Raw genomic sequence first — 27722 nt, 5'->3', positions numbered from 1 at the left:
GTTGTTTTGAATGAAGTATATGAAGAAAATCTGGATTCACCCAGATATGGTGTTGGAAAAGTAATATTTTAGTAACCTTTTCTGGTAACTACTTCTTTAATACACCAAAACTTGTCAGGTAGTAGTTTCTTAAAGATTGGTTGCAATGTGGTATTTGAAACTATATCAGTGACCTTTTCATGCTCTATACATTAAAATCTGTTGGTCTGTCTTGCACTGTGAGTGGATTTTTCACTCGTACATGATTCTGTGACATTCATGTACAGCACTGGCCTACTGGAAAATACTGGTTCACTGACACGCGTATCTTCCAAATGTTGACACCCTTCATTATATAATAGTTTAAAAATTCACATTTACTAATATCACTGCTGATCTCATCAGAGAAATCTTTACGTTCAGAGGAGCTTTCAGTCTCATGGTGGTGAATACAAGTTACCCAACATTATAATTTTTGCCTGAGAGCTCAAATTTTATCATTGGCAACAAATAATGTCAGTTTTCCTTGAAGTAAATGACTCCATTCATTTTTAGGAAAATGACTATCAAATACCCAAGTCTGAATAATCATAGTCAGTTCTTTAAAAATGGTATTTCATGATAAAAGCAGCTAGTTCGACTTGTGATTCAGTTGCACAAATGCTTTTCTCAAGATAACCATCATTCTTCAGTCTGCAGCAGTAGTTATGTGTATTTCCTATTTCATCACACAAAATATTAAGATGTGTGCTCAAGGGTTGAAATATAATAAAATTAATGATTTTTACTGCTTTATCAAGTACATTTCTAAGTGAAACTGCCCCCCCACCCCACCCCTTTAAAGAAAAAACAAAACTATGTGTTGTAGTGAAGAATGCAATGACTGCTAGTACAGTTTGGTCCATTTCCTTGATTCCTGTTAAGGCACCAGCAGTTTTGTCATTGTTTTTATATCATCAGTGCAAGAGTCAACTCAGTGAAAAAGGTAAATTATGCTACTATTATAATGAAAATAGTTCTGATTTTTTGGATCCCCTGAGGTCTTTGGGATCCCCTCAGGGGCTTCTAGAACCCATTTTGAGAACTGCTCCTATACTGGCATGTAAGCTCCTTGAGGGCAAGGATTTTTTTGTGTCTTGTTCATTGATGAATCCCTGCTATCATTCTGGAACTTCTTTAACCTATCTTGAGTGTTAGGTCACTTGTTCTCTGAATGTAGATCATCTTTGTTTAGTCTCTCTTTTGGTGGAGCACATCCTTCAGTACTTCCCTAAAAAAGAGTGACTGTGAGGTATAATTTTGAGCCTTTGCATATCTGAAAATGTCTTTATTCTGATCTAATATTAGATCTCTGTTTGGATTGGATATAGATTCTAGGTTGAAAATAATTTTCATTTGGAATTTTGAAGGCAAGTCTCCATTGTTTGTGATATTGCTACTGAGAAGCCTGATGCCTTTTATTGTGATTCTCCTTTTTCTTTTTTAATCTTTAGAAGTTTCTAGGGTCTTCTTTATATTCCTGGTGTCAGAAGTTTTAATGAGGTATGTCTAGTATAGTCTTTTTTTAATTCATTGTCCCAGGGATTTAGGGCAATTCTTGTTTTTCAGTTTCGGAAATTGTTTTGAATTATTCTTTGGATAATTTTCTTTATCTCTTTTCTATGCTTTTTTTTTTTTTTTTTCCTGGAATGCCTGTCAATTGGATATTGTACTTTCTGGATTGATACTCTTTTACCTCCAATTTTTTATCTTTTTCTTTCTACTTTCCATGAGTCCTTTGGTAGTATCTTCTAACTGTATTGTATTTCTTACAAAGTATCATTTGTTTAAATTTTAAGCTTTGTCTCCTTTTCTATGGATGTTCCTCCTATTCTTCTGCTTGTTCCTGGTTTACTATGAGTTGCTTTTTTTTTTTCCTGTTTGGTTTCTGTCTAGTATGATGAAGGCTTTCATCCTGTGATTGTTTTTCTTTTGTTGTGTAATTACTGAAAAGTTATCAGAAAAAAGTTTTACAAAAAAGTTTACTGTGTTTAAGGCTTGGGCTTTTTAACTGTGGGCTTGGATATAGGGTGATTGGGTGAGGGCTTGGCCTTTTTTTGGGGAGACCTTTTAAATATTTATATATCTTCTTCTAGGTACTGTTTAGTTTTTTCAGAAAAGAATCCTCTGTTCAAATTGGTGGATCTAAGCACACAGAGGGCTATAGTATTTGCTATTAGATTGTAGACTTTCACTTACTCCCTTTAACTTTTAGTCAAGCATCACTCTGCCCTCTTCTACTGTGCTCCTGGACCTGGTGCTTCACCTGGTGTTTCATCATTTTTCCAAAATAAACCATCTTTCCTGCTGGGAATGGGGAATAATAGTCACCTATCTAGGTTGGATGGGGAAGGGGACCTGGGAGATTACTTCCTTTACAGATTTCAACCAATTCCCTTGTCTTTTAGTTCCATGCCTCATTGTGCCAGCTCTGGTATCTAGTGTCTCAAATTCCTGATCCCTTCTGATTTTTGCTATGTAAATTGGCTTTTCTCCTCTTGGAATTCTCTAAAGTTGCTGGGTATTCAGTTTTCTTAATCTAAATCCTGCATCTGTTTTTCATTTGCTAAAAATTTGTTGACATATCTTGTCTACTTGTCTTCCTGTTGTTTTCTATTCTGGTCTTTTTATCCTGGTGCACTCATACTTTTTTATCCTTTACTCTCATTTTAGTATTTTTAAAATCAGATAAAAAGAACATAATAAAAACTCACCTTAATCAAGTGGTTATTTTTGGGTAAAGAAAATTCTTAACTGTTTAAAGGTGAAAACAAGAAAGTAAGAAAAAGACAGGAAATAAGAAAACTTAGATGATCATTGTTACCCAATTATGTACAGATTCCTTAATGAAAACACACACATACACAGAGATATGTGGTTATATATTATATATAATATAAATATGTAAATGGATATTACATACACATATTTAAATATATATACATGTATACTATGCATATGTGGGATTTCATAATCATAGTATTTTGAAGTTGGAAAAGATCATAGTGATCTTATACGCAGTGCAGTTTCATTTTCAGTGAGGAAACTGCCTTAGGTATGTTAGTGATTTAATGATTCAAGACCAAGTCTTCCCAATGTTCTGTTGAACTACAAAATGTTAGAAATCTGAACAGCTTGGAGATTCAGACTATACTTAAAGTCTAATTCTGGCTCTAGATAAATAGCTTTAAGTTTTGAATTAAGTCCTGACAGTGGTTTTCAATTAGGATTGCATTGGATTCAGGGAAGATATGGCTCACCTGATTCTGAAAACAAAGCTGTAGTTTAACATACTGCTTTCTTAATGGTAGGGCTATTTAGCTTATTTTGAATAAATATTAAAGGAAAATGTGAGAGTTTTGTTTATCTGATCATTAACTATCTTAACCATTACATAAGATGAATCTTCCTTTTAACTTTAAGACAAATAGGCTTCTTAGCTAAGCTAATACCTAATTATAAAAACCGACGGTCTATTTCTGTATGTTTTTTCCTTTTGTATACTAAATATACAAATATAATCATAGCCATATAGAACACAGTTAAAAAGAAAAAAATTACCCAGTTTCACCACTTAAATATTACCAGTTGTTTTCATTTTTGCTCTTACTCAAGTATACATATTTTCTTAAATTGTAATCTCTGTACATACAGGTTTAAATAATGCTATAATGAATATCTTTCAAGAAAAACTTTTCAGCTATATTCCTAGAAATGAGATTGCTTTGTTAAAAAAGCATCAACATTTTTGTAACTCTTTATTTAACTTGCTTAGTTGCATTTTGAAAGCATTATATCACCACTTTATATAGGTACTAGCAGTGTGAAGAGATGACTTCTACTTTAGTACTTAGTTTATAGTACATCATCAGCTTTGGTACTTTAGTCAACATTTCCTTCCCCAAATTTCACAAGTGAAGTGATTATAGTTAATTGTTTCAGTTTGTACTTTGGTGATGATTAATGAGGTCTTATCCATTTAAAATTTTAGAATTTTCAGTTAGAAAAATGTAACTAAAAGATAGTAAAATATCTTTTATCTTTGGGAATGTGGGAATATAGAATTAGGTAGTAGATCCCTAAACCAAATGTCATATAATTAACAATAAGTGCAATTTAAATGATAAGAAAATTGTTATAATGAACTGTCCTCAGGATTGACTCTTTTAAGAGACATTTGAAAAAATTTAGGACAAGTTTACATTATTCATAAATTATAAAAACAGTTAATTAATAATACTAGAAGAACGTACTAGAGCTGTTTCTCATATGTTGTCATTTTGCTTTAAATAAAACATCTTAAATTTTTATAGAGTAAAAAAAATACTATATTAAGTTTCATCCACTGTTCCATTATGTCAGAATAATTTTCTTTGAATTTAAACCTTTAGAAATGGGACGCCGGTCCTCAGATACTGAAGAAGAAAGCAGAAGCAAGAGAAAAAAGAAACACCGTAGACGGTCTTCTTCAAGTAGTTCTTCAGATAGTAGGACATATAGCCGAAAGAAAGGTGGAAGAAAATCAAGGTCAAAGTCAAGATCTTGGTCCAGAGATCTTCAGTCTCGCTCACATTCTTATGACAGAAGGTGATTTGCATAATTTTACTTATATGGTAATGAGAGTAATATTCTTTAGAGTTCATATGTTTTTGTACTTCTTAAAAAATGTTTTTGTACTTTTAATTTCTTCTGGGTAAAACACTTTTCTTTTTTCTTTCTTTCTTTCTTTATTTTAACATTTTTTATTGATTTATAATCATTTTATAATGTTGTGTCAAATTCCAGTGTAGAGCACAATTTTTCAGTTATACATGAACATATATTCATTGTCACATTTTTTTCTCTGTGAGCTACCATAAGATCTTGTGTATATTTCCCTGTGCTATACAATATAATCTTGTTTATCTATTTCAAAATTGTAGAATAAATAAAACACTTTTCTTTTAGTAGTTATATGTTTATGAGGGTTAGGTCCCAACCAAAAGATTTTTTTTCGCCCCTAGGACCAGCCTGTACATCTTAATCTTTTGTCTGTTCTTTGTAAACAAGTAGGTATAAACTGGTATAGTTCTCATACCATATTATCTAATAATATTTGGAAGGATTGTATACTACTTAAGACCCCTAATGTCTTAATTAGTAGCTAATCCAATCTCTAAATTATGAATCAGTCTTCTGACTGTTCAAGAGGAGTAACATTTTATCTGTTTGCTTCTAAGGAGTCAGACATAGTAAAAATGAGATGATTCTTTAGAATCTGGATAATTTCTCCTTAATGCCCATACAGATGTTTTATAGTAATGATACTTGATTATATTTTATTTCAGACGCAGGCACCGTTCAAGCAGTAGTTCTTCTTATGGCTCTAGAAGAAAACGAAGTCGAAGTCGTTCGAGAGGTCGAGGGAAATCCTATAGAGTTCAGAGGTCTAGGTCAAAAAGCAGAACAAGAAGGTATGCCATATCAGATATTTGTTGCTTTGTAACAAACTGTCCCCAAATTTAGTGACTTAAAGCAATAATCATTTGTTTTTTCACTATTTTACAATTTTGATTGAGCTCAGCTGGCAGTTCTTCTGCTAGTCTTACCTGGGGTCACTCATGTGGTTTTAGTTATCTGATAGCTTGACTGGAACTGGATGGTCCATTGTGGCCTCATTCATGTATCTGGTATTTAGTGTGGGCTGTTGGCTGGGGGACCTTAGTTTTCCTGTGGCTTCTCTTCCTCTGGTAGGAATGGCTGGGCTTTTTCACATGAGAAACAAAGTATTTCAAGAAGATAAGAATAGAAACTGCAAAAATCTCTTAAGATCTAACCTCAGTAATAACCCAGTGTGTTGTGGAGTGAATCTGTCCCCCCTAAATTTGTATGTTGAAACCCCAACACCCAGTATAAATGTATTTGGAGATAGGGTCTTTATGAGGTAATAAAGATTAAATGCGGTCATAATGGTGGGGCCCTAATCCAGTAGGACTGGTGGCCTTATAAGAAGAGGAAGAGAGGTATTTCTCTTTGAGCTGCGCACTCAGAGGAAAGGCCAAGTGAGGACACAGTGAAAAGGTAACTCTACAAAGCAGGAATAGAACCCTTATCATGAACCAGATTATCTGGCATCTTGATCTTAGACTTACAGCCTTTGTGAGAAATATATTTCTGTTATTTAAGCTGGCCAGTCTGTGGTTTTGTTATTGCAGCCTGAGCAGATGAATACATGATGTTACTTTACCTGCATTTTCTGGCTGTGCTCAAGGGCCAATAATACAGAGCAAAGCCTGTCTGGAAAGAGTTGTACATTTTGGCTAATGCTAGAAAATATGGTTGAATAGGATGGGGACCATGGTGTGGAGTTGACTTGATAAAAAGAGGTATTTGGAAGTTATTGACGGTTTTTGAGCAGAAGAATGTTAGGATAAAAACAGCTTTTTAGAAAGATCAGTTTCTTTCCTCTGCTCAGTTCTTACTACTATTAGGCTCTAGTTGTGGGGGTATATTAACAGCCTGATTTTATTATCTAGGCCTAAAATTCTATAAATGTCTCTGTGAATCTGAAGTTGGATGATAGCAGTAAAGTCCAGATGTTTAGCTTTTCTGGCCTTGTGTTATTTGGCCTCAGCCTCCTCTCCTTTGTATACACTCCACATAGAAGCAGGCCACTCTTTGTTCCATGCCTTTGTTCTCTATACATGTCCGTGAGTTGCTAGCTTTGTTTCTTTAAGCATGCTATTCCAGTTTCTTACATTATCTCTACTCTAAGTCTTCCTACCTTTTGGTGTTCAGTTCTGTTTAATCTCTAATTCTCTTCTTCCTTAAATCCTTTTTTGATTTTTATCTTTTTATTCCCAAGTCAAATTTAACCCATACTTTCTGTGACCTATCGTCACATTTGGTTCCTGATATGTAACAGTTATATTACAAATATTTTTGTTATTTTCATATATTGTGAACTCTTGCAGGAGAATCTCTTAGTACTTAACACAATGCCTTGCTTGGTAAACATGCCTTGATTGATTAATTGGGGAAATGAAATTAGCTAAAGAACTGATTTTTGTAGCAAGGAAAAATTTTATTATTTTATTGATTTGTAGAAGGAAAGCTTTTTTTTGGACGTATTGATCTGTCTAAAAAGAGGCTGATTACCAGAAAACAACTTCAACTGAAATTTTCTGTCATTGGGAACAGAAATAATAATCCATCCTTTGCATGGTCTTGATTTTTCTGTTTGTAGAGTATTTTCACATACACTTTATCAGTCTGTCACAGTTTGATTAGGAAGATACAGATCACTCAATTCCAAGTATCGAAGTTTTAACGTGGGGAGTTAAAAGCTTATATAACCTTTGGAAGGGCTCAGAGAATTAGGGACGCTGTTACTGATTATTTTAGCCTGAAGCACGGAAGCTGGTTGTTTTCTCAGAAGTCACTGGAAATCTTAAAAACTCGGTTTGTAGCACCAAAGTGGATGGTTCTCAATAAACTGCTTACCTGGGAACTGCTTCTCTACCCAAGTATTTACTTACAACTGCCGCCAGAAGGGAATCTGGAAACATAAATTTCTTCTCTTTTGCAATGAAGGGAAACCTTAAAAGGAATGGCAGTGATGTCTAGTCAGCAACAAACTATCCAGCACATATGCATTTTACTAAATGTTTTGAGTTTTGTAACTCTTTTAGGCTGTCATGCAGGGTGATACCTTCATTTTATACATAAGGAAACGACTTCAGAAGTTTACTCAAAATAGCAACTTCTCAGCCTCTTGCATTGACAATTACTTCTGCATTTAACTGCAATAACTAAATAATCCAGAGGCACTAAGAAGTCCTAAATTTTGAGAAAATACTTCATTCATGTTCTATACATGATATTATTTTGGAAAATGTATTCTAGGGATTTATTCTTCAAAATACTTAAACTAAATGAGTTCCTAGGTTAATCTTGTTTTCAAGAAAGTTGAACAACTCACTCCTTGAACAGTTTAGTTAATCAACACTTTAATTTAAACAGAGAAGATGTAAGTACATTTGTTCCAGGATCTGCAGGGGTTTGGTTCCAGGACCTGCTGCAGAAACCAAAATCTGAGGATGCTCAGATCCCATAGTTGGTCTTCTGTATCCATGTTTCCATATCCATGTACTTAAGCAACTTCAGATCTTTGTAGTACTGTACTGATTGAAAAAAATCTGCTTAAAAGTGGACCCTTGCAGTTCAAACCCATGTGGCTCAAGGGTCAACTATAGTGAATTAAAGAAAAAAAGTCCAATGTGATTCTAAATCTAAAGGTATGTTGTTAATGATCTCTGTGCTTCTTAATAGAAAAGAGTGAATTTGGTCATGGAAAGACAAAAACTTCCAGACAACTTTGTTGTTATGTGTCTAAAAAATAATTGAAAGATGAAGCATGTTTTGGGGGACGGCAGGAGGAGCAAGATCAAATATGTGAAGTTTGTTGCACATTTCCATGGATAAGTTATAGAGTAATTAGATGATATGCTTTTTAGTATAATTTTTATTATGTTCTTCATGAAGTACTCAAGTTGTGACATATATTGTATCATTTCATGTTGCAACGATGAGAAACCTACTATTACTCACAATATATTTTCTTGTAATTTCCTCAATTCTAGAATATACAGAAAGTAGTTTTAGAGTTGCTGATAGGTACCACTGTGGAAAACAAACTTATAGAGCTTGATATTTTTTATGGTTCTTTTTATCTTTACTCTAGGGTATTTGGTTCTCCCCTCCACTTCATTATGGTTAGTTTCTCCAAAGAGTTAGGTTTATTTGTTTCTGTTTATATTTTATTTTAGGTTTTTTATTCCCCTAAGTTTTTAAAATTGTATTTACTTATTGGTCCCTTTGCCTTTATTTTAGTATATGAAACATTAATATGATTCCAAAGGTAGGACTGTACTAAAAGGTGTACATAGAGAAATATCATGCCCTTTTCTTCCTACTCTCCTGTTCCAAATCACCTCCCTGGGTAACTAATCCTGTTAGTTTGTGCTTTAGCTTTCCTGTTTCTTTTTAAACAAAGTAGTGGTTATATCTATGGCATACTATAGATACTCTTTTACACTTCGCTTTTTCTGTTTGCTAATGTATCTTGGAAATCACTGTATCAATTAATAGTAATCTTACTCATTTTTTTAAATAGCTGCTTGTTATACTACATTGTGTGTATATATCATAATTTGTTTAGCTACTTACCTTGGTGTGAACATTAAGGATATCACCAATATTTTATAGTTACTAAGATGCTATCATGAATAACCTTGTACATGAGTATTTTTGTATGTTTGGAGGTATATCTTCAAGGGAAACTCCTAGAAGTGCGATTGCTGGGCCAAAAGGTGAATAAATTTATACTTTTGTTAGAAGTTGCCGAATTCCTCTCAGTAATGTAAGAGAGTTCTGTTTCCTTACAGTCTCACCAATAGAATGACATTTAAAATTTTTATTTTATTTTTAATTGAAATTTATTTTTTACTAATTATGATTAGTTTTGTTCTTAATTGAAGCATTATTGACTCACAATATTATATTATTTTCAAATGTAAAATACAGTGATTTGATATTTTCATGTTACGAAATAATCACCACAGTGAGTCTAGTTACCATCTGTCACCATTTAAAGTTATCACAATATTATTGACTATATTCCTTATGCTGTATGTTATATTCCCTTGACTTACTTATTTTGTAACTGGAAGTTTATTTCTCTTAATCTCCCTTACGAATTTCACTCATCACCCTCCCAACCCGCTCCCCTGTAGCAACCATCAGAGGGTTGGTTGTATCTGAAAGTGTTTCTGTTTTGTTATGTCTGTTCATTTGCTTTGTTTTTTAGATCCACATGTAAGTGAAATCATATGGTATTTGTCTTTTTCTGTCTGACTTATTTCACTTAGTGTAATGTGCTTTAGGTCCATCCAGGTTGTCACAGATGGCAAGATTTTGTCCTTTTTTTAGGCTGAGTAATAGTCCATTGTGGGTTTGTGTGTATACACATAGCTTTATTCATTCATCTGTCGATGGACACTTAGATTGCTTCCTTATTTGGCTATTGTAAATAATGCTGCAATGATGGACACTTAGATTGCTTCTATATTTGGCTACTGTAAATAATGCTGCAATGAGCACAGGGGTGCATATATCTTTCTGAATTAGTATTTTTGTTTTCTTGGAAAAATACCCAAAAGTGGAATGGAATTGGTTGGATTATACGGTATTTCCTTTCTTTTTTTTTAGTACAATATGTTTGTTTGATTGATTGATGTCACAACGTGTCAGTTTCTAGTGTACAGCTTAATGTTTCAGTCATGCATATACATATGTTTGTTTTCATATTCTTTTTCATTATAGGTTTAGTATTTCTATTTTTAATTTTTTGGGAGAACTTCTGTACTATTTTCCATAGTGCCTTTACCAATTTACATTCTCACCAGCAGTGGACAACAGTTCCTTTTTCTCCTTATCCTTAATTTCTTGTCTTTTTGTTAATAGCCATTCTCATAGGTGTGAAGTGATTTCTCATTGGGATTTTTATTTTCATTTTCTTGATGATTAGAGATGTTGAGCATCTTTTCATGTCTCTTTGGGTCATCTGTGTGTCTTCTTTGGAAAAATGTCTATTCCGGTCCTCTGCCTGGGAAAAATTGGATTTTGTAATCCAGTTTGGTTTTTTTTGATGTTGAGTTGTATGAGTTCATTGTATATTTTGGGTATTAACCCATTATCAGATATATCATTTGCAAATATCTTTGCCATTCAGTAGGCTGTCTTTTTGTTTTGTTGGTAGTTTCATTCACCTTGCCAAAGCTTTTTGGTTTGATGCAGTTCCATTTGTTTACTTTGCTTTTGTTTCCCTTGCCTAAGGAGACATGTCCAAAAAAATATTGCTAAAACCGTTGTCAAAGCCCTTACTGCCTTTTTCTTCTAGAATTTTTATGATTTCAAATCTTACATTGAAGTCTTTGATTTATTTTGACTTCATTTTTGTATATGGTGTGGAAAAGTAGTCCATTTGGATTCTTTTGCATTGTGGTTGTCCAGTTTCCCCAGCACCATTTGTTGAAGAGATTGTCTTTTCCCTATTGTATATTCTTACCTTTTTTGTTGTGAATTAATTGCCCATATAACTGTGGGTTCATTTCTGGGGTTTCTATTCTGTTCCATTGATTTGTGTGTCTGTTTTTATGCCAGTACCATACTGTTTTGATGATAGTCGCAGTGTAGTACAGTTTAAAATCAGGGAGCATAATACTTCAAGCTTTATTCTTCTTTCTCAAAATTGTTTTGGCTATTCGAGGTCTTTTGTGCTTCCATACAAATTTTAGAATTATTTGTTCTAGTTTTGTAAAAAATGTTGTGGGTATTTTGATAGGAATTGCATTGTATGTCTTCTTTGGAAAAATGTCTGTCCAGATCCTCTGTCCATTTTTTAAATTGGATTATTTGGTTTTTTGCTATTGAGTTGTATAAGTTTCTTATATACAGTTGACCCTTGAATGACTTGGTATTTGAACTGCAAGGGTCCACTTATATGTGGATTTTTTCCATTACGTAAATATTACAGTACTACACTATCCAAGTTTGGTTGTATCCATGGATGCAGATTTGGGGATATGGAAGGCTGAAAGTTATATGTGGATTTTTGACTGGGGGGGCAGGGGGAGTTGACACCCCAACCCCTGAGTTCTTCAAGGGTCAACTGTATTTTGGATATTAACTTATTAGATACATGATTTGCAAATATTTTCTCCCATTGAGTACACTGTATTTCCATTTGATTGATTGTTTCTTTTGCTGTGCAGAAGTTTTTTCATTTGAAGGTTTTCCTCTATGTCTTCTTCTAGGAGTTGTGGTTTCAGGTCTTATGTTTAAGTCTTTAATTCATTTTGAGTTGATTTTTGTGTATGGTGTAAGATAATGGTCCAGTTTCATTCTTTCACATATGGCTATCCAGTTTTCTCAACACCATTTATTGAAGAGAATATTCTTTCCTCATTATATATTCTTGGCTCCTCTGTTGTAAATTAATTGATGATGTACAAATGTGTTTATTTCTGAGCTGTCAGTTCTTTTCCATTGCTTTATGTGTCTGTTTTAATGCCCAAACTATACTGTTCTGATGATTATAGCTTTGTGATATAGATTGAAATTAGGAAGCATGATTCTCCCAACTTTGTTCTTCTTTCTCAAGATTGTTATGGTCATTTGAGGTCTTTGGCAATTCCATACAAATTTTAGGATTATTTGTTCTATTTCTGTGAAAATACCGTGGACTTTTGATAGGGATTGTATTGAATCTGTGTATTATTTTGGGATTATATTAATTTTATGCCCTACTTTTATTGCTTGAGTTAGTTTCAGTATTGATTCTTTAGAGTTTGTCAGATACACTATTATATTGTCTGTAAATAGAAATAATTTTACTTTTTTTTCCAATTTTTCTACTTCTGTTTGCTTTCTCTCATCTAGTTGCATTGCCTTTTACCTCCACTAAAATATTGAATACCAGTGGAGATGAAATATATCTTTGTCTTTTTCTTGATTTTAATGTAAGTGCCCCTTGTGTTTCCCCTTAAAAAATATACTGGTTCTGGGGTGAGAATATCTCTAGTTTTTAAATAGAGATTTAAAAAAATTTTTTAAAAAAGATTTTAAAAAAAATCACTGTTTTTTTCCAAGAATGGATATTGAATTTTATTGAAGGCTTTTTTTTAAATCATCTGTGGATATAATCAATTTTTTCCCCCTTAGAGCTATTAAGGAACTAACCTTGCATTTCTGGAATAAATCTCATTTGGTCCTGGTGTAGTATTTTCTTAAGGTGCTGTGGGATTGTGTTCACTAATTTTTAAGTTTAGTACTTTCACATTTATAGTCATACGTGATGATGGTCTTTTTTTTTTTTTGGCACAGTGTTTATCAAGGTATTATTCTTACTTTATAAAAAGAATTGGGAGGGTTTTTCTTCATTTTTAATGCTGGGGAACTATTTGTGGAGCATTGGGACTATCTGGTATTCAAAGTTTTGGTAGATTTGTGAAAACATCTGGGCCTGGTGCTTTTTTGTTGAGTGGTACATTGGTAACTTTATTTATTTGACAGAAATACAGTCAGTATAAAGTTTATATTTCTTATAAGTTTAATATTGGTAAACTGTATTTTTCTAGTATATTATCTATTTCAACTGCATTTTGAAATTTATTTGCCTGGAAGTCTGCAAAGTAATTTTTTATGACTTGAAATTTTTTCTTCCGTTTCAATGCATATTTTTCTCTTGTCATCTATTATTTTGTGTATTTATGCATTCTCCTTTATTCGATTACATTGACAAGTGAATTGTCTATTTTAATTTAAAAGAAATCATTTTGATTTATTATTTAAATCTTTTCCTCCATTTTCTACCTTATTAATTTCTACTTTTATTCTTATTTTCTGCTTTGTGCTTCCTTTGGTTTACTTTGTTATTCCTTTTCAAGTCTTTGGGCTGGGAATTTATTTAGATTTGTGCTTCATTTCTATTGATAAAAATATTTAAGCATATGAATTTTCTTCTAATTACCGCTTCAGATATATCTCATAGGTATTTTCTAATATTTTTATGAAAAATTTCAAGGATACAGCAAAATTGAAAGAATTTTACAGTAAAGACCCATATGTCTACCACCTAGATGTTACCATTAACATTTTACTTATTACTTCATCACATATATATACATTGATCTGTTCCTCTCTCTGTCCATTAATTTATCCTAATTTTTAGATGCATTTCCAGTGGCAGACATTATAGGCTTTCCCCTTAAATACTTCAGCATACTTATCATTGAGTAGAGTTCAGTATTCCTTTACAGATTTTTCCTTTTGAAAACAAAAACTTTGAAATTTTCTTTTGAGGCAAAATTTATATGCATTGAAATGCACAAATTCTGAGCATACACTGGCTGAGTTTTGATGTATGCATATACCTGCCAAATATATTACCATTACCCCAGAAAGTCCCCCTGTAATTGTTGCCAATTAATTCCTGTATACATTCACCTCAGAGGTAACCACTGTTTTGATTTTTTTCAACTATAGATTAGTTTTCATTAGTATTACAAATTTTTATTCAGCGTGATACTTTTGAGATTCATCCATGTTGTGTATGTCAACAGTTCATTCCTTTTTATTATTGAATAGTATTCTATTGTATGGATATATCACTTTTTTAATAGAATTTTATGTAAATGTAATCATATAGTAGTGATATTTTTCAAGTAACCTCTTACAGTAAGCATAATGCTTTGATTTATGTATCACTACTTTGTTCTTGTTCATTGCTAAGTAGTGAATATACCACAGTTTATCTGTTTTCCTGTTTATGGACTCCTCCCTGGGATATTTCTGGGTTTGGCTATTATAAACTACTATAAACATTTCTTTCAAAAATCTTTTTGTGGATATCTGTGTTCATTTCTCTGAACTGAAAATCTAGTAGTGGAACTTCTTAGTCATAGTGTAGGTGTGTCTTTTAGTTTTAGAAGAAACAAATATTTTCCAAGTGGTTTTCCGTGGCTGTATCATTTTATATTCCCACCAAAAATGTATGTGCATTCCCATTACTTACAAATTCACTGACACTTGGTGTATTAGTTTTATTAATTTTAGCAAAAGTGGTGGGCTTGTAGTGCTATTTCATGGTTTTAATTTGCAATTACAGTTTTAGCTTTTTTGTATCTATTGTGCATTCAGATGATTTTTTATTGTGATTAAAACACACAAAAATTATAATTTTTAACAGATTTTTTGGGTACATTTTAGTATTGCTAACAATATGCACATTGTTGTACAACAGATCTCTAGAACTCTTGTCACCTTTCTTAATTGAAACGCTATACCCTTGAAACAACAACTCCCAGTTTCCCCCTACTCCCCTCTCCTGGCAATCACCATTATACTTTTGTTTCTATGAATTTGATTGCTTCAGACAACTGGTATAGAAGTAGAATCATGCAGTGTTTGTCTTTTTTTATTTCCTTATTTCACTTTGCACTATGTCCCAAGTTTTATGTATGTTATAACATGGGACAGGATTTCCATCTTTTTTAAAGATGGAGTAAATATTTCTCTCTCTCTCTGTGTGTGTGTGTGTGTGTGTGTAAGTGTGTACGTGTGTGTACATGTGTACGTACACCATATTTGCTTTATCTGTTCATCCGCTGATGGACATTTAGATTGTTTCTACATCTTGGATATTGTGAATAATGCTGCAATGAAGATGGGTGTGTACATATTTCTTCAGTACCCTGTTTCAGTTCTTTTTTGATATATATCCATAAGTGAGATTGCTGAATACCTGTGGAAGTTCTGTTTTTAAATTTTTGAGGTACCTCCATACTATTTTTCCATAGCTGCTGAACCATTTTACAATCTTACCAATAGTGCACTGGGGTTCTAGTTTCTCCACATTCTTGTCAACACTTGTTAATTTTTTTGATAGTGGCCATCCTAACAGATAATGAGATGGTATCTTGTGTTTTTGATCTGCATTTTGCTGATGACTTTGTAATGTTGGAATTTTTTCATATGCCTATTTGCTGTTTATGCATCTTCTTCAGAGAAATGTTTTTTGAGTCTTTTGACCAATTTTTAAACTGGTTATTTGTTTTTCTGTTTGTGAGTTGTAGGGATTTTTAAAAACAAAATATATTCTGTGTATTGACCCCTCATTTGAGGTGTGGTTTGCAAATATTTTCTTCTTATTTGGTAGATTGTCTTTTAACTGTTTATTATTTTCTATACAGAAGTTTTAAGGTTTGTGTAGTCCCATTTATCTACTTTTTTGGTGATATCTTTATATGGTTTTGGTATCAGGGTAATAATGCTGGCTTATAACATGAGTTTGAAAGTGTTCTCCCCTCTTCAATTCTTTGGAACAGTTTGTGAGAGCTTGGCATTAATTCTTACTTAAATATTTGGGAGAATTCTCTAGTGAAGCCATCTGGTCCTGGGCTTTTACTTGTTGGAAGGTTTTTGATGACTGATTCAATCTCCTTACTTGTTATATAGGTCAGTTCAGACTTTCTATTTTTACATTATTTAGTTCTGGTTGATTGTTTATTTCTAGGAATGTATCCATTTCTTCTATGTTATTTAATTTGTTGGTGTACAGTTGTTTATAGTAGTCTATAATCCTTTTTATTTCTTTGGCATCAGTTGTAATGTCTCCTCTTTCATATCTGATTTTAGTTATGTGAGTCTCTCTCTCTCTTTTTTTCCGTAAGGGCTTACCAGTTTTGTTGATCTTTTTGAGAAATGAATTCTTTTGTGTGTATATGTGATTTTTTTTTAATTAATGGACTTTATTCTTTTAGAGCAGTTTCAGGTTCACAGTAGAATTGAGCAGAAAATACAGAGAGTTCGCACATAGCCCTTCCCACCCACACATATATACTCCCCTACCCTCAATACCCCCATCAGTGTGGCATATTTGGTACAATCGATGAACCAACATGGACACATTATTATCAACCAAAGTCCATAGTTTACATTAGGGTTCACTCTTGATGTTGTACATTCTATGGGTTTTGACAAATATATAATATATAATGACATGTGGCCACCACTGTAGTTTGACACAGAATAATTTCATTGCCCTAAAAATCCCTTGTGCTCCATCTGTTCATTCTTCCCTCCCTCCCTCTCCCCAGACCCCTGGAAACCACGATCTTTTTGTTGTTTATGTAGCTGTGCCTTTTCCAGAATGTCATTTGGTTGGAATTGTACAGTTTGTAGCCTTTTCACACTGGCTTCTTTCATTTAGTAATATGTCTTTTAAGTTTCTTTCATGTCTTTCATGGCTTGATAGCTCATTTCTTTTTTTTTTTTAACTGCACATATATTTTTAAATTTACATATATGTACTGTTCATTGTTTCTAAGAACATTTAGAGCATTAGCTTTTTAAACTTACATAGTTATCAAAGGATTAAAGCCATCCACAAAATAAGAATTAATTCAGAAAGATACATACACCCTGCTATTAACAGCAACATTATTTATAATTGCCAAGATATAAAAGCATCCTAAATTCACATCAATAAATAATGAAGATGCAGCATATATCTATATCTATATATGTATTACATATATGTATATGTAATGGAATACAACTCACCCATAAGAAAGAAGGATATTCATTCACTTTTTTTTTCCACTTCAAAGACCAGAATTTTATAACCAGCATAAATATTTCCATTACATCAAAAACAACAAAATACCCAGAAATAAACCTAACCAAAGAGGTTACCTATACTCCAAAAACCAAAATGACAGAAAGAAATGGAAAGATTTCTTGTGCTCTTGGATTGGAAGAGTCAACACTATCAAAATGGCTACACTACCCAAAGCAATCCAAGATCCAATGCTACCCCTGTCAAAATACCCATGATATTCCTCACAGAACTAGAATAAACAATTCCAGAATTCACAAGGAACCACAAAAGACCTTGAACAGCCAAAGCAATCTTTCATAGGTCTTTTTTCTCTCTCTCTCTTTCTTTCTTCTTTTTGTTCTCATTCCTTATGGTTTGATGACTAGAGAAGGTCCTTTAACATTTGTTGTAAAGCTGGTTTGGTGATGCTGAAATCTTTCAGCTTTTGTCTGTCTGTAAAGCTTTTGATTTCTCCATCAAGTCTGAATGAGAGCCTTGCTGGGTAGAGTATTCTTGGTTGTAAGTTTTCCCCTTTCATCACATTAAATATATTATGCCACTCCCTTCTGGCCTGTATAGTTTCTGCTGAAAAATCAGCTGGTAACCTTATGGGAGTTCCCTTGTGTGCTATTTGTTGCTTTTCTCTTGCTAATTTTAATATTTTCTCCTTATCCTTAATTTTGTAAATTTGATGACTATGTGCCTTGGTGTGTTCCTCTTTGGGTTGATCCTGTGTGGTACTCTCTGTGCTTCCTGGACTTGGGTAACTATTTCCTTTCCCAGGTTGGGGAAGTTTTCAGTGATTATCTCTCCAAAAATTTTCTCAGGTCCTTTCTCTCTCTCTTTCCTCTTTCTGGGACCCCTATAATGTGAATATTAGTGTACTTCATGTTGTCCCAGAGTTCTCTTAAACTATCCTCATTTCTTTTCATTCTTTTTTTATGTTTTCTGTTCTGCAGTAGTGATTTCCACTAATCTGTCTTCTAGCTCACTGATCCATCCTTCTGCCTCATTTAGTTTGTTCTTGATTCCTTCTAGTGTGTTATTCATTACAGTGATTTTATTTTTCAACTCTGTTTGGATATTCTTTATATTTTCCAACTCTTCACTAAAATCTTCCTCTTGAGTTCTCTGAATGTCTTCACCCTCATTACTTTAAACTCTTTCTTGGATAATTTTCCCATCTCATCACTTATTTCTTCTTCTGGGTTTTATCTTGTGCCCTGGCCTGGGAGATACTCCTTTGCTGCCTCATATCATCTATCTTTCTATGTGTTTGTGGATTCCTTCCCCAGGCTTTGGGATCATTGTTTTCTTATTTCTAGTATCTGCCTCTGGTGGGTGAGGCTGGGCTAGAGGCTTATGCAGGTTTCCTGGCAGGAGAAGCCAGGTGCCTGCGCACTGCTGGGTGAAGCTTGGTCTTGGACCTCTGGTGGGTAGGGACATGTCTAGAGGCCTTTGTGGCTTAGGAAGTCTGCCGATGGGTGGGGCTGTGTTCCCACCCTGTGTGTTGTTTGGCCTAAGGCTTCCCTACAGGCTGTTGGGTGCAGCTAGGTCTTGGCATCCAATCAAGATGTCAGCCTCCAGGAAAGCTCATGTAGATGAACACTCCCGGAATTTTCGCCGCCAGCTTTATGTCCCCTGGGTGAGCTGCAGCTGTACCCCACCTCCCCAGGAGACCCTCCAAATCCAGCAGACAGGCTTGGCCAAGGTTCCTTTGAAGTCATTGCCTCTACCCTTGGACCTGGCACATGTGAGTTTCCACGTATGCTTCCCAAGTGAATGGAGTCTGCGTTTCCCCCAGTCTCATGGGGCTCCCAGAGCCAAGCCCCGCTGACCTTCAAAACCAGATGTCCTGGGGTCTCCTTCTCCCAATGCTGGAACCCAGGCTGGGGAGCCTGACATGGGGCTTAGAGCTCTCACTTCTGTGGGAGGGCCTCTGTGACAACTATTCTTCAGCTGGCAGGTCGCCCACCCTGGGGGTAGGGGGGCCCAATTATATTGTGAGCATGCCCCTCCTACTTCCTGCTGTGGTTCCCTCTTTATGTTTCCAGTTGCAAAAGATCCTTTTTGCCAGGTTCCAGTCTTTTTTATCAATGGTTGTTTAGCATTCAGTTGTGGTTTTGTTGTGTTGCTAGGAGAGGCAAGCTCCTCCATTTTGGCTGGAAATCTTTGAGAAATGAATTCTTAGTTTCAATGATTTTTAAATTGTTTTTCTATATTTTATTACAATAGTTCTTCTCTAATTATTATTAATCACTTTCTTCTGCTAAGTCTTCATGTGGTTTGTTCTTTTTCTAGTTCTTTGAGATGTAAAGTTAGGTTGTTGGTTTGAGACCTTTGGCCTTTTTTTAGTATAGGCATTTCCTGCTATAAATTACCATCTTAGGACCATTTTTGTTGCAACCTGCATGTTATGTTTTCATTTTCATTTGTCTCAACGTATTTTTCTAATTTCCCTAGTGATTTCTCCTTTGACCTATTGGTTTTTTTCAAAAGTATGTTGTTTAATTTTTACGCATTTATGAATTTTCCAGTTTTTCTGCTGCTCTTGATTCCTAGTTTCATTTCATTGTGGTCAGAAAAGTTACTTCATATGATTTTAGTTTTTTTTTAAATTTGTTGAGACTTATTTGTGACCTATCATGTGATCTATCTTGAAGAATGTTCCATGTGCATGTGAGAAGAATATATATTCTGTTGCTGTTGGGTGGAGTGTTTTGTATATGTCTGTTAGGTTCAGTTATCTACAGTGTTGTTCAAGTCCTCTGTTTACTTATACGTATTCTGTCTAATTGTTGTATTCATTGTTGAAAGTGGAGTATTGAAATCTCCTATTATTACTGTGTTACTCTCTATTTTTCCTTTCAATTCTGTCATTGTTTGCTTCATATATTTGAATACTCTGTTAGTAGGTGTATGTATATTTATAACTGTTTTATCTTCCTGGTGAATTGAGCCTTTTATTATTACATAATGTCTTTTTTTGTCTCTTATGATACTTTTTGACTTAAAATCTAGTTTATCTGCTGTAAATAGGTCTACCCCTACTCTCTTTTGGTTACCATTTGCATGGAATATCTTTTTCCATTCTTTAACTTTTAGCCAATTACTTTATTTACACCTAAAGTGAGTCTCTTATAGACTGCATGTAATTGCATCTTTTATTTGTTTATTTATTTATAAAATTTTTTATTGAAGTGTAGTTTATTTACAATGTTAGTTTCAGGCGTATAACAAAGTGATTCAGTTGTAAATATACAAACATATATATATATATATATATACACAAATTTTCTTTTTAGATTCTTTTCCATTATATTTTATTATAAGAAATTGAATATAGTTCACTGTGCTATACAGTAATTTGCATATTGCTTTTTATCAATCCATTTAGGCAGCCTGTCTTTTTTTTTTTTAACATGGAAACTCTTTGGAGTTGTTTTTTATAGTAGTGAGCCTGTCCTGTTTAAAATGTACTTTGGATGAGATGTACTGACTTAGCATTCAGACTTAGAAAGTCCAGAAGGCAGAGGTTGGGTGGATACATGGCTCAGTTTGGAAAATCAACCTGTCTTTTGATTGAAGAATTTAAGTTATTTACATGTAAAGTAATAATTAACATGAAAAGACTATTGCCATTTTGTCAGTTTTTTTGGATCTTGCAGCTGTTTTGTCTCTCTTCTTCTCTTGCTGCCTTCCTTTGTGTTTTGCTCATTTTTTATATTAATGTGCTTTTATTCCTTTCTTCCTTTTGTTTATCTTCTATAGTTATTTTCTTTGTGGCTATCATGGGTTTTACATAAAATATGTTATAATTAAAAAAAGTGTTTTAAACTGACAACTTAATTTCAATCATATACGAAAAAACCTACTGTTTCACATCTGCTCACCCACCAAAATCACATCTTTATTATATTATGTATCTATTAGCATTTTTATAGCTATAGTTATATATTTTTTCAAGACCCTATCTTTCTAGTAGTTTTAGGTTCATAGCAAAACCAGAGGGAGGTATAGAGATTCCCCATGTATCCTCTGCACCTACACATTCATAACCTCTCCTATTATCAACATCCCCCACACCAAGAGTGGTACATTTGTTTCAATTAATGAACCTACATTGACACACTAATTATCCAAAGTCTATAGTTTGCATTAGGGCTCACTCTTGGTGTCCTATAATCTGAGTTTAGACAAGTATATAATAACATGTATCCATCATTATAGTTTCATATAGAGTAATTTTGGTACTGTAAGTATCCTCTGTGCTCTGCCAGTTTATTTTCCCTCATCCCTCCACCCTCTGGCAACCACTGATCTTTCTACTGTCTCCATAGTTTTGCCCTTTTCAGAATGTTGTATAGTTAGACTCATACAGTGTGTAGCCTTTTCAGACTGGCTTCTTTCACTTAGTAATATGCGGGTTCCTCAATGTCTTTCATGGTTTGATAGCTCATTTCTTTTTAGCCCTGTGCAATATTCCATTTGCTGGGCGTACCACATACTACATTGTCTGGATGTATTTATTCACCTTCTGAAGGACATTTTGATTCCTTCCAGGTTTCAGCCATTATGAATAAAGCTGTTGTAAACACCTGTGTGTACATTTTTGTGTGGACATAAGTTTTCAACTTTGGTTAAATACCAGGGAGTGGAATTGCTGGATCATATGGTAAGAGTATGTTTAGCTTTGTAAAAAACTGCCAGACTGTTATCCAAAGCAGGTGTACCATTTTGCATTCCCAACAGCAGTGAATGAAAGTTCCTGTTGCTCCATATCCTTACCAGCATTTTGGTGTTGCCAGTGTTCTAGGCTTTGACCATTTGGACAGGTTTTTACTGGTTGTTATTGTTATTTTATTTTGTCATTATTATTTTAATTTGCATTTCCCTGATGACGTATGATGTGGAACATCTTTTCATATGCTTATTTGCCATCTGTATATCTTCTTTGGTGAGTTGTGTCTTAAGGTCTTTGGCCCTATTTTAGTTGGCCTGTTTGTTTTCTTATTCTTGAGTTTTATGAGTTCTTTATCTTTTTTAGTTAAGTCCTTTATCAGGTGTGTCTTTTGCAAATATTTTCTCTCAGTCTGTGGCTTGTTGTTTTATTCTCTTGATGTTGTCCTTCACAGTGCAGAATTTTTTGTTATCAGGCTGATATTGTTAAGGGGAAAGGATGTGAAATTTTCAAACTACATTTTATAAATAATTTCAAAATCCTTAAATTATTCAAAATATTTTCATTGTTTATAAAATTATTTTCTTGTGATTAGTTTTAAGGTCTACTCTCTTTGCAACTTTTCAAATATGCAATGCAGAATATTAATTATGGTCACCATTACATCCTGATGATTTAATTATTTTATAACCAAAAATTTGTACCTTTTGACCTCCTTTACCCATTTTTAAGAAGTTTTAAATTTTAGTGATGCCTAGCTTATCAATTATTTCTTTTGTGGACCCTGCCTTTGATGTTGTATCTAAGAAGTACTGCCATATTTAAGAGCATCTAGATATTCTCCTGTGCTATTTTATAGGAGTTCTGTAGTTCTGTGTTTTTAATTTAGGTCTGTGATCCATGTTGAGTTAACTTTTGTGAAAGGTAAAAGGTCAGTGTCTGAGTTCATTTTTATGCCTGTGGGTGTTTAGCTGTTCCACAACCAATTGTTGAAAAGGGTATCTTTGCTTCATTGTATTACTTTTGCTTCTTTGTCAAAGATCAGCAGACTGTATTATGTGGGTCTGGGCTTTCTGTTCTGTTCCACTGGTTTATTTGTATATTCTTTTGCCAATACCATATGTCTTATTTACTATAGTTTTCCAGTAAGCCTTGGAGTCGAGTAATGTCTGTCCTCCAACTTTAATCTCTTCCTTCAGTGTTGTGTAGGCTATTCTGTTTTTTTGGGGTTTTTTTGCCTATTCATATACACTTTAGAATCAGTTTGTTGATATTCTCAAAATAACTTGCTGGGATGTTAATTGGGATTGCACTGAATCTAGAGATCAAGTTGGGAAGAATCATCATCTTGACAGTGTTAAGTCTTAAAATCCATGAAAGTGTAATATCTCTTTATTTAGTTCTTTGATTTTGTTCATCAGAGTTTCATGATTTTTCTCAAATAAATATACTTTGTATATACTTTGTTTGATTTATACCTAAGTAGTTCACTTTTTTCAGTGTTAATGTAAATGGTATTGTGTTTTAAGTTCCACTTGTTTATTGCTGGTAAATAAGAAACATTTATTTTCTGTTAATTTCAAATTTAAAGAAAACTTACAAGTGTAGTACAGAGAACTCCTGTATACCTTTTACATATCTTCTCCAGTTGTTGAGTTTTTGTTAAACAGTTGCATCTTTGTATAATGTGTAACCATTGACATAGTTTTACAGTTAGAATTGTTTTTTATACTTTTATCTTTTAAATTCTGTACCAGAATTAAAAGTGCTTTACCTGTCACCATTACAATATTATAGTATTCTGTATTTGCTTATATATGCCAGTGAGCTTTATATTTTTGCATGCTTTTGTGTTGCTGTCTAGTGATGAACATTTTACTTGGAGGTATTCCCTGCAGGTCCAGTGATGATCAACTCCCTCAGCTTATATCTGGGAAAATACTTCTTGTTCAGTTTTTTTTTTTTAGCTTTAAAATGTTAATTTTTTAATACTAGGGTGTCATCTATTTTAGTTTAATGTTAACCTAATAGTAAATTCTTGTTTAGTTTTGAAGGGTTGTTTTGTTGGCTATAGTATTCTTGGTTGGCAGGTTTTTGTTTTTTTTTGTTTTCTATTTTTTGGTGGAGGGGTAAGGGTTTTGTGTTTTGTAGCATTTTGAATATATCACCTTACTCCCCTATGGCCTGTAACATTTCTTTTGAGAAATCCACTGGTAGTCTTAGGAAGCACCCTTGTACACTCTTCTTGCTTTCAAAATTCTCTTTGTCTCAGACTTTTGACTGTTTATTTAAAATCAATCTTAGTGTAGGCCTCTTCAGTTTCATCATGATTGGAGTGTTTTGAGCTTCATTTTCTTCCTCATATTTGGGAAGTTTTCATCCATTAATTCTTCAAATAAGTTCTCTGTCCCTCTCTTTTTATTCTGAAACTTTCATAATGCATATATTGGTTGGGTTGTTTGGGTCACATAATTTCCTTATACTTTTCCCCTCTTTTCTCATGGGTTTTTTGTTTTGTTCTTCTGACTCAGTAATTTCAAAGTACCTTTCTTTGAGTTCACCGATTCTTTGTTTTGCTTGGTCAAGTCTGCTGTCGACCCCTCTAGTGAATTTTTTAGTGCAGTTATTGTTTTCCTCAGCTCCAGCATTTCTGTTTGTTTCTTTTCTATTGTCTCTCTCTGTTGATATTTTCATTTTATGCATGCACTGTTTTCTGATTTCATTTAGGTGGACATTTGTGTTCTCTTATGTATTATTGAACTTCTTTAAGACAATTATTTTGAATTCTTGTCAGGTAATTCATAGATCTCCGTTTCTTTTGATTTGGTTTCTATAGATTTGTTACTTTGGTAGGTCTTGTTTCCCTTTTTCTTCATGTGCTTTGTAATATTTTGCTGATTTTTATATATTTAAAAAAACTGCCATCTCTCCAGGTCTTTAGGAACTGGCTTTGTACAGGGAAATACCCTCCTCAATCAGTCTAGCTAGAGATTTTGGGGGCTTCTGAAACCTTTTTCTGTAGGTTGCACTTTCTCTAGACTTGTGCATGTAATTTCCCACTTTCAAGTTTGTTGACTTTTTTTTTCAGTGCTTTTTATGCCTTTCTCCTTTTGCTGTTTGTGTAATTTAGATTCTCTGCTGCTACAGCAGTAAGCAGCCCCATTCTCCTTTGTTGTCAGTAGCTGCCAGGCATCCAAAGTATGCCAACTCTCTGTCAGCACTCTGAATCAGGCAAGACATACATACTTTTCCCTCAGGCAAGTCTCTGAAAATCTGGAACAGTGGATGCTTGCTCCACTTTTCTCCCTCTTTCCCAAGGTAGAAATTTCAAGTTAGGCACTTTCTTGTAGTTGCACTGAGACATGTTGGCCACTTTTTGCTGCATCACAAGTTCTCTGGTTCTCCAGCAAGCCACTGCTTCTCTCTCTTGCTTTCAGCAGTCTTCAATTATCTATACTATCCTAGTTTCATTACCATTCAGAATCAGCAAAGACTGAAAGCAGCCCCTTGGGTAGCTTTATGAAAAGCTGAAATGTTGAATGTATGTTCCATTTTTCTCTACCTCCATACTCTCCAAAGGAGAAGCCACTGGCCAGTCTGAGCTGTACTTGGGGTGGGGATGTTGTGAGTAAAGTAATGACTCTTCTTACCTGTTTCAATGTAGCTGTTACTGATTTTGCATTCACCTGCGGTACAACTTTATTGGTTTCTGGAGTTATTCTGTCTGTATATTATTTTTATGTTGTTGTCTCTGTAAGGTGAGCAAAGGATGGGACTTCCTATTCTGCCATCCTGCTGACATCATTCTCAAGTTACTTTTGTGTATTGTGTGAAATATAGGTCCATCCTTTCCCCCGTGTGGTGGTCTAACACCATTTTAAAAAAAGAGTTTGATTTTCCAATGGGGTAATTTTGGTGCCTTTGTCAAACACCAGTTGATTGTATGAAAGTGATTCTAGTGGTTCAGTGGTCTATTTGTTTTCACTGATCTATTTTTACTCTAGTACCCCATTATCTTTTTTTATATTCATTTCCCTATTTTATTCAAAGCATTTATCACTATTTGTAATTATCATTCTTCTATATTTAAAGGAATTTATTCATGCCATTATTGTGCTCCATCATCTTGATTACTGTAAATTTATGATAAGTCTTGAAATGAGGTATTATTTTTTCTATTTCTATATGAATTTTACAATTACCTTGGCAATTTTTTCAAATGATTCTGCTGGGATTTTTTTATTGGGAGCTAACTAAATAAATAGAATAGGAGAATTGACATCATAACACTCTATGAACACGGTGTATCTTTCCACTATTTGGACTTACTTTATTTCTCCTAACAATGTTTTGTAGTTTTCAGTGTAGCACTCCTGCACATCTTTTGTTACATTTATTTAAAATTTTTTTGATATTGTTGAAAATGAATTATTTTAAAATTTCATTTTCTAATAATTTGCTGCCAATATATAGAAACATAATTGACTATATGTTATATATTTTGAACACTATGTAATTTAATATATTTTTGTATATTTATTTCAGATCTCATAACTTTGCTATTCTTATTAGTTCTGATAGATATTTTGAGTATGTCTAAGCATTTTTTTGAAAACAAGCATTGAGACAGTTTTACCTTCAAACTGTATGCCATTTTTTCAGTTCTCATGACTCATTGTATTTACTAGGATTTCTAGTTCAGTATTGAAGAAAAGTGGTGAGATTGGGCATTCTTGACGTTTTCCTTATTTTAGGAGGAAAGGATTCAGTCTTTTTACCTTCAACTTTGATGTTAGCTGTAGTTTCTTTGTGACTACCATTTATAAAACTAAAGAAGAGCCTTCTATATTGTTTGCTAAGAACGTTTTAAGCAACAGTGGGTATTGATTTTTGTCAAATGCTTTTTCTCATCTATTGAAATGATTATGGTTTATTTTTGATACATTTTCTTTTTTTTGTTTTTGTTTATCTCTTGATTTGTTTTATAACTTTGCTAGTCATTTCTATGTATTGAAAGTTCCACAGTCAGCTTGATTTTTTTTTATTGTTTCACATGGAGCTAAAATAATGCTATGTATTATACCATATCCAAAAGACCCATTGAGTGTGCTGGCAGTCAAGATTTTACAGATATAGTCATGAAGCAGGCATTCCCAGACAAGTATTTTCTTGTATTGTTGACTATCTGGGCTCATTGGCATGAATTTTTTTTTTTAATAGAGATATATTTTGATTTTTATTCCAGGAGTTAAATTGAAGACTTTTCATGTAACGTGAGGGTAATCATTGACTCAGGTGATTTCTTAAATTGTGCATCTTCTTAGTACATATATATGTATGAACATAATATATTCTCAGAAACTTAAAACAGTAATAATACTTTAAAATTTCTTTATTGATGTTAGATTTTTCTGTAGTAATTATAAATCTATTTATAAAATTGCTAGTATTTATATCACTTATATAGTGGTTTTGTGTATATGCTATTTTGTTATATTTTGTAAACACAAGGAATGGCATTTGAAATCAGCCATTCCATTAATGAATAATTTTGTTTCATTTCCTGTGTTTCTCCTTCATGCTGCAAATATGTCTTTGTATATAGATATAGACACATTCTTCTATCTCTAAACCTGGGAGAGAGAACATAAATTTGAAGAAATAAATGAATTCTAAAATATATTCCTTCTTGTTCTATAAAGTATAATGTTTTAATTGCCCTATCTCTGTGTTTCTTTTCCCTTCAATGCTATATGTGTTTCTCTACAAAAGAAGCATTTAGACTATGTGGGATGATAAGACAAACACACCCCATGTGTGCAT

At 33.5% G+C, this 27722-nt stretch overlaps 1 protein-coding gene across 1 annotated transcript in view; it reads left to right on the top strand.

Annotated features, from left to right (window-relative positions):
• The window catches only part of RSRC1 (arginine and serine rich coiled-coil 1), a 352876-nt gene that overhangs the window by 3863 nt on the left and 321291 nt on the right, over positions 1–27722 (top strand). Inside the window, exons 2-3 of the mRNA XM_010952035.3 lie at positions 4410–4605; positions 5346–5471. Coding sequence (XP_010950337.1) covers positions 4412–4605; positions 5346–5471 — 320 coding nt within the window. The 5' untranslated portion in view covers positions 4410–4411. The remainder of the gene's footprint in view (positions 1–4409; positions 4606–5345; positions 5472–27722) is intronic.

Source organism: Camelus bactrianus, chromosome 1 (assembly GCF_048773025.1).
Source record: "Camelus bactrianus isolate YW-2024 breed Bactrian camel chromosome 1, ASM4877302v1, whole genome shotgun sequence".
NCBI lineage: Eukaryota > Metazoa > Chordata > Mammalia > Artiodactyla > Camelidae > Camelus > Camelus bactrianus.
Note: the sequence above shows the minus strand (reverse complement) of the source record. Positions and strands in the feature narration are given on the sequence as shown.